This window comes from Rosa chinensis, chromosome 6 (genome assembly GCF_002994745.2).
Source record: "Rosa chinensis cultivar Old Blush chromosome 6, RchiOBHm-V2, whole genome shotgun sequence".
Lineage (NCBI taxonomy): Eukaryota > Viridiplantae > Streptophyta > Magnoliopsida > Rosales > Rosaceae > Rosa > Rosa chinensis.
In genome coordinates this window covers 1872133-1885116 of record NC_037093.1, presented here as the reverse complement: position 1 = coordinate 1885116, position 12984 = coordinate 1872133, and the positions used below count along the sequence as shown (strand labels likewise).

Genomic DNA, 12984 nt, shown 5'->3' with positions numbered 1-12984 from the left:
AAAATGCCGAAATACCCTAATTTTAGGGAGATTAGTTCCCTTGTTCTCACTAATTTATATATTTCCTCGTTGTAGATATGATAAGTGATTTTATTCCCTGATACCTAACTAGGCTCCTTTTTTTTTTTTTTTTTTTTCCCTCTAACCCTTGTCACATAGGAAGAAGACTCAAATGAATGCTCGAGAGTTGCAAAATAAGGTGAGTTGTTCATGAACCTTATAAATACCTTGGTTTAAGTTAAAAAAAAAGGGACTTCGGACCTCTAGAAAAATTACAAAAGAAAACTCAAAAGTCACTGAAATTCGTGAAGAATCACCAAGCTACCTGAAGAGCCGATTCATTCATCACCCAAAATAAAGAAACAACATTGAACCATGTGGCAATCCTCATGAATATCAATTGATTCTAGATCAAGTGTGACACTCTTGATTTGAGCGAAGTCCAGAGATAGAATCAGACGATTCATTTATAAAGATAAAAACCTACACTTTAATTATTAATAAAATTTATTATTTTGTACACGTGGCTGTTTTTCATTTGTTTACAAAAACTTTTTGTTTACAATAGGATTTTGATTGTAAACCCATTTTCTAAGGGAGTGTCAACTATAAATAAGAATAAATATGACCCACATTATAGTAAGTTATAATTGTTTGTAGGTCTCATTTTAAGAAAAAGAGAATCCACATAATAATAATTACTCTTTCTACCGTTTATCTCTTCTAAGAAAAACGAAAAATACAAACAAAATAATAATAATAATAATAATAATAATAATAATAATAATAATAATAATAAAGGAAAAAAAAAAGCAAAAGAATAATATTTTTGATTCCATGGACCTCCAGGGTGATGACACATGCATGTGTCAATAAAACCAACAATATATAATTTCGCAACAAAATTAAGATGAAATATAAAATTTCTCAAAACTAATCGAATTATAGATATCAATCCTGAGAGCCCCTAGTACGCGCTTGAGAAAAAAGACAGTACTCTCTTCTCATCTAGTGGCGCGCTCTTATGGAGCCATGCTGCCATCGTCGAACGGGCCATATTGACTCTGATTGGGTATGTTGTAAGGCGTTAGAGCAAGTTCACCCGTTGGGTCATCGGGTCAGTTACTATTCACTACTTTTTATTGTTTATTTCTACTCTCTAGGTAACGGGCACAGTTTTCAAACTGACCTGGGTCACTAGGTCAGCTTGCAGCTCATGAAAGTGATCCAGGTCAGTTTGAAAAGTGTGCCCATGACGCAGATGGTGAAAATAAACATAAAAACAGTGAATAGTAAGTGACCTGGTGACCCAACATTTAGACTTGCTCTTGGATCTTCTATTGGTGCAATATCGATCTCTTTTGGGGAGATAGGGGTGGCTGGGAGTGGGTTGAGGGAAGGGAAGATACGGAGCTGGAGCTGGCAAGATTGGGTTTGTTTCTCGCTGGCCTGGTTAGCGAATTAGCTTGGTGTCACGGGGTCTGTGAGTCTGTGAAGGGCTGGTAGTGGCGACCTTATGCTGGCAAGGCAGGCATTGATTGTTCCCCATTTCTGATTAAAATGACTCGATCTGGTTTAGGTCTTATGGATCTGATATGGGGAGGAGGTGGCATGGGATGGGTGGCACTGCTCATTGGAGCGACTGGGGTGGCGGAACGATGATGGCGGTGGTTCGGCAAAAGAGGCAGGGGGCGCAGCAAGTGGTCTATCGACAGTAGCAGTGGTGCGTTGGGCCAGGCTAGGCTAGCAGCCTATGGTATTCTTGTTTCCTAGGTTGAGACTTGGGCTTGGGCCCTTCCTGGGCTGACTTGTTTCCTAGTGACAAGATGTAACTAAGTATCGTCAAATTTATCTTTCGATGGTAACATAATAGGAAACTATAATTTTGGTAATTACGTTTCATTGTAATCAGTGTTCTAAAAATCGGCCGCCCAGGCCGCCTAGGCGATGGGCGGTGGCTCTCCGATTCGATTAATGCCAAATAGGCAGGGTTGGGCGGGCTGGGGTTAGGCGGCCACCTGGGCGGCCTCGGTGACCGACTAGGCACCTGAGAGGGTGGGTGGCTTGTCTAGGCGGGTCTCCGCGTTTATATAGATATGTTTTTTTTTCCCCGATCTGCTTAATCATGCTGCGAGATGCGATCTGCCTCTCTCTCAATCGACTACCACGCGCCTCTCTCTCTCTCCACCGTGAGTCTCTCAATTCGATTATGGGGCTCTGACTCCTCTCCAATATTTCTCCTCTGCGTCCTCTCTCAATCATCAGCCTCCATCTTTTTCTCTTTATAAGTTATTCAGTTCTCAATTAGATTGATAGATTCAATTCTTCCGTTTTTGATTTGATTTATTGACTGGGTTTTCTAAAATTTGTTGTTTCTGGGTATATGAAATCCATGTTTGTGTTTATTGATTGGATGGTTGCTGCAAATCTGCAAGTGCAAATGAAAACTGGGTTGTATGTTTCTTGTGCTGTATTGGTTTGTGTTCCGATAGTGGAAAATCAACCTCCTGAGGTATTCAGAAAGATCAATTTCAATGGATACCAAATGATGGAAATTGAAAATATTGGATAATCTGATGCTGATAGCGCTACCACATATTCTTAGCTGACTATGTAAAAGTGATGGGTTTTGTTGAATTGTTGGTTTTGTTCTTTGTGTTTTCAATTGGGAACTTATGCATTGGTCAAATTTCTAATGCAAAAATGAGTGATAGGAATGGCGTTGATGCTGCTATGTACTTATGCAGCTTTCCATGATTGTGCGGATATTTTATCTGATTGGATCATGATCACTTGCTACAAGTTAATGGGAGTGATGGTTGTTTAATGTTTATTCAAACAATTGCAGATGGTTTGTTTGATTGTTTGGAACTCTTGTGAATCTGGGAAAAAAAGAAGAGCATTAGCGAGCAGCTTTGTTTTTACTCTTTAGAGAAAAAGCAAACAGCTTTGTTTTATGTCAAGACACATGGTCTTATACTGTTGTTTACTAAATAATAAAGAATGCTCTTTTCTTTCCATAATCGTTATGAACTGCATGATAATTCATAGTTGTTTCCATAGCAGTATAAATCATTAATATTCAAGATTCTGTTATAAAGTAGAGAGAATATGAAGAGAGAATAGTAGGGGGAAGTAGAAGTATCTCATTCAGTCTCATTAGCCTCCTTTAAATAGAGGTAGGGTTTACATCAAAATACACAACTAATGAGTATTTACGTGGACAGCCATATAGATAATAATATTTACAACACTCCCCCTCGGATGTCCACTAATGAATGATGATATTGGTCGCGCTTATTGTTGCCTCGTTAAAAACCTTGCCAGGTAACAAAAACCCAATGGGACAAAAATAACCCTGGTTGAAGGACAAAAAGAGCACAACGCGCATAAGTCCTAGGTAGCATGCTTCTTGATGCTCCCCCTGATGAGAATCTCCCCCTGATTGTTGCAAGCCTCATTTATGTATGCAAGAAGCTACATGTACCATGTATAGTGGTTTGATGTGTTTATCACTAAAGTGAGACCATGTGTGCTTTGCATATGGGGGCTCATCACAAATTTTCATACCTGCAAAGTTTAAGCAATACCAACAAAACTGGACGATTTTCAATAAGCCTTACCTTATATGATAAGGTTAGAAAACAATCTCATACTTAAAATCATACACAAAGTAATAGCTAAACAATATAAAGAAATTGACACATTTAACTTTGTATAGTTTAAAACATTGAAAAATCATCATGGTATACCTAGCCATACATATCAATATCTTTGCGTATTGATATGTCTCATATAAGCTCTTCAAGAGCTCTAAGTAATTCATAACTTTGTGAAAGTTAGAATATGTTGCAACATTATAATAATAATTCGAATTCGATAGTAGTCTCATCATATTACTCATTAAGGCAATTTAGATCTCGTTGACTAGAACGAAATGAGTACATATGAGCTAGCTTTAGACTCTTTGATTCCATCAGTGAGCTTCAGGCTCTTTCAACCTTTCATGGAATTGCATTTGAATCATTCATGTATTTAAATCCCTTGAGGATTTGATAAGCAATACGCCTATAATGATACTTTACTTTTGAGATTTTGCTTTTAGCAATGTGTCTTTAAGATCTTCATAATATACGATGACAACGTGCCATAAATCTCTCGTCAATATAACTGCTATATGTAACACTGTACTTATAGAAAATTGTCATTCGTATAGAGAAAGATATTCATAATCTCATGTCTCTATAAATAGACATTGTGTCATAGTGATTTATCTTCACTTTTGATAAATACCCTTTTGTACCATGTAGGGTTAAAGGTCCAAGTATTTCATCACGTTTCAAATTCATTGGAATTGCCTCTTTCCAATTTGGCCAATAATAATGTCAAATTTTGTATGAGAACGTGATTCAATGTCATCATAGCCCTTGATAATTTTGGTAGCTACCATAGATAATATCAATCATCGATGATCATCCATTTTGTGATCCCACTATTCTCATATGCATGCATTAGCTATCCATATAGCTTATTAATATTGGGTACCCATTCCTCTTCTGGGGCTTTCATCCTTTCTCAATAGACTTGTATCTCTTATGGGGCAGTCATATGGCATGGATGAACTTATTTAGAGAATGTGGATCTTAATTTTACTCATAACCTCATCTAGAGCGTTAGAGTGATATAGGGCTTTATGACCTCTACTTCACAGTAGTTACAACTTTGGAACCTATAGATATGTCACGCTTCAGGCGATTGACATATTTGATGAAATGTCCAACCATGACATCATTTATAATAGTTTTTGCAAGCTTTATTTGTGCAGCCTCGTTAGGAGCGCTAACATTTTAGTATGGCAGTCTTATCAGGAGAATCATGCCATTTGGACCAACACGTCTTCCATAATTCGAGTGTGGTCTAGACTGCTTGTACAATATTTTTGCTTTAGGGAATTTTTATCCCTAGTATGAGGATTGTATTTAGCACATGATTTTGTCACTTGTAAACCGATTCACTTCAGAAGTAGTGATTAATAAATCCTTCGTACTTTATGTACGAGGCTCAATTTGAGACATGATAAATTTACTGATTCATGCTCAGGCATGAATGATTAATTACTCGTCGTACTTCAGGTACGAGGCCTAATACAAGAAATGATTAATTCACGCCGTTCATTAAAGACACTCTTTTCTCCCCCTAATGGCAAGAATATTGTCTCATTGAAGTGACAAATCATATGTGCAATACTGCTCATTGACAAAATTCCTCATTAGCAAATTTTGCAATCACTATTGTTTAACACAATAATATTTGAACTCGACAATAAATCTCATTGGAACTTGTTGGTAATCTTACACAACATGAATGACCAATTTGGTCATGCCAAATTAATGTATTTGGCTTGGTGAACTTTTGGTTCATAACCATATATGCCTCTTATTGTTGTGTAATATAATCCAAATGAGAGAGCGGATGTTTTTTCCAATATACACCACGGACTTTAAATATTGAAGGTACCAAACACAAAGACATCTCTCATTTTGGTAACATAAATGAGAGCTCTTCTAGAGCTATCCACCAAGATCTATAGGATCTGGGATAGATTACCTTTACCTTGGTAAAGATAAATGTTGAGAGCTACTTATGATCTTTAGAGATCATGCGCATCATTGCAGCACATATTTTTCCTTCTTTCTTTCGCCAAATTTACTTAGAAGGAAATGATGCATTGGAATCTATAAATGTTAGAACTCTAGCACTCAAATTAACAAGGCGACATCTTTGAATTTCATGTCACAATATTTTACTCGAAACTTCTAGTTCGAGGCTAACAGTTGTGCTTTTTGTGACCCTTTAATTATACTCAAAGCTTCTGGGTCGAGTTTAAATAATTTTCGAAACTTCAGGTTCCAAAAGGAGCATGAACTTTATTTAGAGGATCCACATTAACATTGCTGAAGAAATGCAAGCTCTCATATAATCAATAATCAAGAAACTTCAAGTTTCGATATCTTTTTGGCGATACCTTTGAGAAACTTCAGGTTCTCATGTGACTAAAGATAAAGAAACTTCAGGTTCTAATATCTTTCAATCACAAAATTCACAACACCATGTTTCAATATTATTATGGTGGAAGTTCTAGCCAAAATAAAGGATGATTCTTAACATAGCACGGTGGAATATCAAGTATGTTGAAAACATCTCAGTGCTTACTTTGGTCACTTCTCTTCCAGAGTGGCTTGATAAAAATGTGCCGTAGTATGGAGTGCAAAACATGCATATGCCCAATGCTTAATTCCATCTAACATGTAGAAAACATTCCTATGATTTTTGGGCACCACTTATATGGTCTTTTCATTTGCCATTATTCTACTTCTTGTGGTTATGATTTAGCCATTTCAAAATTGGCTTTATGATCCAACCCATACAAGATGGCAAGCACTTCCAACATATGTCTCTTTTGGAGGTGCATAATGCAACTATACTCCACTAGATGAACTCTTCCGGAGTCATTGATCAATCAGATCTACAAGACCTGATATTATTGTTATTACCAGAGCTTTAAAAACCATGAACATGATCGCATTATGTTGTTGACACAACGTTTTCATAAATGGGATGTGTCAGGATTTAGAACTTCAGGTTCTTCTACAATCTCATGTTGAAAAATAACTTACTCGAAACTTTAGGTTCGAGGGTGACACATACTAGAACTTTTTCATTCTTGATCCACTCGAAACTTCAGGTTCGAGTCTACACAATTAGAAGCTTCAGGTTCTAAGAGTGGAGTGAACTTCAGGTTCACATGTAATTATAAGAAGAGAGACTGTACGCCCATTTTCATGTAATACCAAGTTGATCGAGGAAACATTAAGTTTCCATCATATATTTACACGTAACTTTTGGTTCGAGTTTTACTAATTAGAAATGCATGTTCTAAAATATGGTATTTGCATGTGACCATCTTGTAGTAGCATCAATCATGACTATAACTTATAAATGAGAGATTTTATATGGTCATGTAGTGAGTATGATCATTAAGGAACTTCAGGTCCTCATGTAATTAAGGATCAAGGAACTGCAGGTCTCACTACAGGTTCTGATCTCTTTTAATTACAAAAATTCACGATCACAAATTTGGGATATACTCATACTCATTCGTCATAAACCAACGGTTAAATATCTGCTTACTTTTAAATTGGTGTCAAAATAATCCCCTCAAAGCTTCAGGTTTGAGGTTGACCTAGATTAAAACTTTATGATAAATTGTCTATATATTCACTCGAGACTTATGGTTCAAGTCTGTACAATTAGAACTTCAAGTTCTAAGGTGGAATGCTTTAAGCAGCATAAAAGAAGAATGTATCAATCGACATATGAAAATTTACTCGAAACTTCTAGTTCAAGTTGACATAAAGTCAAATAAACTATGAATGAATTGTATGTGTAATCGAAGCTTCAGGTTCGAATATTTTTTTTCTATGAACTACAAGTTCTAAAATTTCGTAATTTGAACTTCGGGTTCAAATAAATTTGATGCTCGAAACTTCAGGCTCGAGGTGACTAAAGTGAATCTTCAAGTTCACTTTTAACTAATTTATTTTTTATACTCAAAGCTTCGGGTTTGAGTTTTAATGTTAGAACTTCAGGTTCTACTATGAAATTTTGAACTTCTGGTTCAAAAATATTACACTCAAAATTCATATGTTCGAGGTATAGGACTGCTGGTCTGTATGAGTAACAAAAAAAAAAATTAAAGGATAAGTACTGTAATGAAAGTACATAACAAAATAGAAAAATTGCCGGGAAGAAAAATAAATAGATAAACTATGCAATAAAATTAACTGTGGAAACTTCTGGTTCCATTAATGAATAAATTACACATGCAGAACTTCTGGTCTGCTTAACTTCACAAAATGATCATCTTTTTTCTCTCCTCTAATCACACAAGAACATAAGTTTATCACGTGGCTTCTAGTTTTAGCCAACTGTTCAAAATTGAACTTCAAAATCATATTGTCTTGCAGAGGAGGGAACCCCAATACCCAAACATTTTAAGGAACTTCTGGCCCTCTTATAATTATTGGGGATCAAAAATATGTGAGTTCATATACTTGATTATATAACTTTGAGGATCTTCTGGCCCTCGTAATTGTATAAATTTCTGAAGAGCTTCATGTCACAATTTTCCAATTTACATTTCATGATATTAGAGGAACTTCAGGTCCCCATATGATCAGGGATCAAGCAACATGCGATTTGGATCATTGTATAATTCTGTGAAACTTTTGACCCTCGTGAAGCTTTGAGAAAATTTCGTGTTACAATTAATTTTGAATATGTAACTCTTGAGGAACTTCATGCCCTCTGTAATCGAATCAACAGACTTCAGGTCTCGATCTATTTTGATTACAAAATTCACAAGTAGATATAGGTGTGAGTTCACCATATAAATTTACCAAATTGAATGAAAGAAGAAGGTGAATCAAATGGTCAAAATAGATAAATACGTACCTGAAATTCTTTCAATTGAAAGACTGGATTTTTGGAAATTCTTATAGCCTACAAGATTATCTGTAATCAGTAGTGATATCCAGAGGGCTAACAGTGCTATAAAACCAATATATTGAGTAATACAAGATAATTTGCTGCAAATCAAATTAGAAAACCATCAGCGAGTGGCCTTTCGTTAGTATATGAAAAATTTGGTACAATTATGAAGAAAGCAAACACATGGGCATACCAAAATATGTGAATGATTATCAAGGTTTAGCAAAATAGTGCAGTATGAATTTAAAATAACAGAATATTCAAAGCGATTTAATAAATGGAGACCACTTTTATTCCATCACAAATCTGAAACCAGGACCACCATCAATCTTTAACAAACTGATGAAGTCTAATCAATATAGGTCTCTTAACCGTATTGATCCAAAAAAATTTACAACACCAAATAAAAGGCCATCAGAGAGGACTGCCTGTTTATTCATATAATTAGATAAGGAAGAAAACCCAAAGTAGCAGACATATCAAAGAAAATAAAGCAGACAATAGAACACTCTTTGCTACTACATTAGCGAGAAGAAAAATATCCTTATCCAAACAACCACTTCTAGTCTTAATAAGAGTACGAGGAGGCTTTTTTTGATCTAGTGGCGTTACAAAACCTAGAGGAGAGAAAACCGCAAAGTCGGCGCCATGCCTTGTCCGACGGCGCGCCCTCGAGGTGTCGTCGTCGGACGGGCTAGACAGGGACTAGTGTCCGGTGATGGATGGTTCAGTCCAGGTAGTGGTTGCAGGGCTATGGCGTCGCTGACCAAGGCGCTTGGAGGAGTTGACGATGGTGGGTGGCGGCGGCGATTAGATGGCAGGAAGGGGCCGGGGTCACTTTACCCTAGAGAGGAGCGTCGACGGCGTGGTGGGTGGATGACTTCGATCTGGGTTGGGAGGTTTGCCGCTGATCTGGGGAGACTTGAATCCGATCGGGAGTTGGAGGTTCGGATTCAATCTTGGGAGGTTGTGACCCGATCTAGTTTGGCAAGATTGGATCTGATCTTGGGAGGTTTGGATATGATCTTGGGAGGTTTGGATCTGATCTCGGTTGCCAGCTTGGGTTCCAATATGGAGAGGGGTGTCTCTAGCCAGCGGGAGGTTGGTGGTGATGCCGGCGGCGGGACAGCGTTGGAGGCGCATGCGTGTTGGTGGCGGGGTAGTTTCTGCAACATGTTACTTGGGCCTGGGCCTGCTATGTTTTCGGTCTGGGCTTGGGCCTGCTGGGCTCTAGACCTATTTTCTGGTTATTTATTTAATGTTTATCTTTTAATTAGACGTGGCTTTATGCTGGCAATAAGTCCCTATCGAGTTGTGGTAGGGCGACGTGGGCTCTGTCCCGGACTGCACCTTTTGTGTGCCTGGTCTGTCCTAGTTAGGCTGCGAGTTCCTAAATGGTCGCAACCTCCTAGTGGCAGGATGAAACTTAGTGCCACCGAAATTGTTTTTCGGTGGCAACATAGTGGGAAAGCTGATAGTAATAGTAAATTATGGCTCCGCGTGAGCAAAATCTTTCCGGTATGTCACCACCTTTGTAAAGCGAATAGAGTAGCCAATGATGCACTCTTCGCTATTTGGTGCTTGTTAGAATACATATTTTCTGTAGAGACTCTCGTTATAATCTCGAGTTGTTCTCTTTATGCTTATTGTGATCTGGGGTTTAGGTATCATGTCCCCCCCATGTATTCTGAGGTTTCATTAATGGTCAAGGCTTAAGGGCAGCCGTACTGACCCTATTTCAAAAAAAAAAAAAAAGAGTACGAGGAGTACATGGGTGTTTTCATACGTAACGACTATCCTATTTGATGACTGCATTACCATAAATTCAAGGACAGACGACAAAGCTCTTAATCCTCAGGTTCTCCCGTCAGCTTACGTACGTAGCAGAAGACCAAATGGCTTTGGATTAGGACATTTTGGGCACTCTGAACTCCAGCGTTGACCATACAGTCCATACTCGTGACAAACTCCACAATTCTTCCTGACGGGCACGTCCTTTCCAGCCGTGAGCTGCATGGACACCCAACCTAGGACATCCCTCGCAAAATAAATCATAGCCATTGCCAAGAGTTACGTCCTTTGCGTTTGGGATACAAACCAGGTACGGGCAATCAAACTTCCAGTGTGCATTATCCTTCAAACAAACCTCACAGGGCTCAAATACTTCGTCTTCTGATGACAAAGAGTCATCGTCTTCTTCTGTTAAGACAGTTGCATTAATTACAAATGAACATGAGACCAAAAAAAGAACAGCCAAACCTTAACCAGATGCATCTAATTAACATTGCAAATACTCAAGACAACCAATTTTAATTCCCAGCATAATATGTATTCTAGCATATCAGCAAAGAAAAGGCTCTTCCACATTTTATTATCTCATTCAATTACTGCAAAGGCACCACTTTCAAGCTTACTAATGCCAATGTTATTTCAAGAAACAATATGATTCAATAATAGCGTAGAGCAAGAAAGTTATTTAGTAGCAATTGAGTTCCAACTTTCAAGGATGGTACATGTATTCCAAAAAAACAAAAGAAGATGCAACCATGATCAAATTTTGTCGAGACTTGTTCTCAGTAACCAAAGCAACGGTACTTAAAATAAAATTTTCCACAACAAGTTTAACCTTTGTATATTTACTTAAAACCTATTTGCAAATTAAGCAATGCAAACACATTTCAACTACATAAACCAAAAGTAAATATTTCAATATCAAAAGAGACTTTCCAAAAGAACAAAGGGTATAAAATTAGACTCCCCCACAAAGTCTCTTGCAAAATGGAGCCCAAGCAACCTCCAGATTAATCACATCTGTAGATCAAACGCAAACCTTGATCAGCTTTACTTATCCCGTACATGTCTGAGGGCCACAACCTCCGGAGAGGAGTCGAGTCTAGTTCAACAAACTCAGCGGTACCTGTTTGTAGTTCCACCAAAGTTAAATAGGTTACGAGTATTTGGGATTTGGTATGGGGCCAGTTTTAATTAGATAACATAATGAACAGACTGGAAAGCATAAACTGGCCAGGAGAATGAAGCATAAACTAACTAGGAATAGGAAACCTAATCAAACTAGAATTGATAATAAACTCAACAAATATTATATAACAACATCATATAGAAAGGAAACAATAAATTTTTCATGAAACATACATATAGAGAAGCTGCAGATGAAATCAATTGATGATCCCAACAACAAGACAACAACTAGTTACTGATACTCATCATCATGGACAATCCAAAATGAATTAACTGGCTTATTTGACAAGCTAATTCTGATGCAAACCTAAATAAATACGAAAGTTCCATGTAAGCATTTGATTTTTTGATTCTAAATCCCATTCAAATTATGCAAAATGAAAAAGCACTTATTGTCGTCGAACTTCATATATACACAATATTAGATGAAACATATAGAAAACAAAAATTGTTTACGAATTCAGAAACCCTAAAAAAAAAAATTATAAAAGCATACCATGAGACCCGATCTGGTGGTAATCCAGCATTGGCTTTGTACTAGGAACAGCTCCAAAGGATTCCACTGTAAGCGAACCATGATAGTCAACATCCCGCATTCTATGTGTTTCATGACGCAATTCACCATCAACCGAATATTTCAAGTTGAAATAAACACTGGGATTCTTCCACACAAGTGTATCAACGGCAGGCATAGTGATGTCGGCTACTAACACAAGAATGGTTCGCTGGGGGGAGGCCGAGCGAACCACCTGAAATATTTTATCAAGGATAGTTGAGTGCTCCAGTCGTGGGACTCCGATTTCGGAAAGGTGATATATGAGTCATAGCTGCTGTGTACCCTCGTCTGTGGTCTGAATAAGACTGAAGCATTGAAGCGCCTGTATGGCCAGCTGCAGAGCATTCAAAAGTATAGTTGCTTGACTTATCATCCCAGCAGCGGGTTTGCTTGATGAGATTTAAGCCATTTTTCCTGACTTGGTTTGTATTCAATTGTTTCTCTTTGCAACACTCTGCTAAAATAACAGTGACTGTCGCTCGTCGATGACATGGTGATATTCCTAAATGGTGATCACTAAATTAGTGTTGCATATCATTCTCAAAAAAAAAAAAAAAGTTTTGTGTTGCATACATACCCATCGAGCTAGCAATAGCCCTAAATCAACTAGGAGAAAAAAGAAAGCCTAACAGAAGTAGTGAATTTTTTTAATTTTTTTTCAATTAATTGACTAGGTATAACAAGCCAGGAGAATTCTTGGGTACCTTGGTGTTTGCCATACCCTCATTTTGTTAAATATTTTGAACCATTGGATTAGTAATATATCTAATGGTTCAAAATATTTAACAAATTGGTAACTTGTTTAGCCCTTAGCCTTTCTAATTATGCTACTCATTTCCAATAAGCAAAAATGTTAACACAAACTATTAATTGAATTGAAAACAATAAAACCAATTAAT

The 12984-nt window shown here is 37.3% G+C and overlaps 1 protein-coding gene across 1 annotated transcript; it reads right to left on the bottom strand.

Annotated features, from left to right (window-relative positions):
• Window positions 1-11325: 11325 nt before the first annotated feature.
• On the bottom strand, window positions 11326-12337 carry LOC121049809. The gene is made up of 2 exons (XM_040508005.1): window positions 12026-12337; window positions 11326-11467 (listed from the first exon to the last, which is right to left on the bottom strand). The coding sequence occupies exons 1-2, from the start codon at window positions 12219-12221 to the stop codon at window positions 11352-11354; spliced, it is 312 nt and encodes a 103-aa protein (XP_040363939.1). The 5' UTR covers window positions 12222-12337; the 3' UTR covers window positions 11326-11351.
• Window positions 12338-12984: the final 647 nt, after the last annotated feature.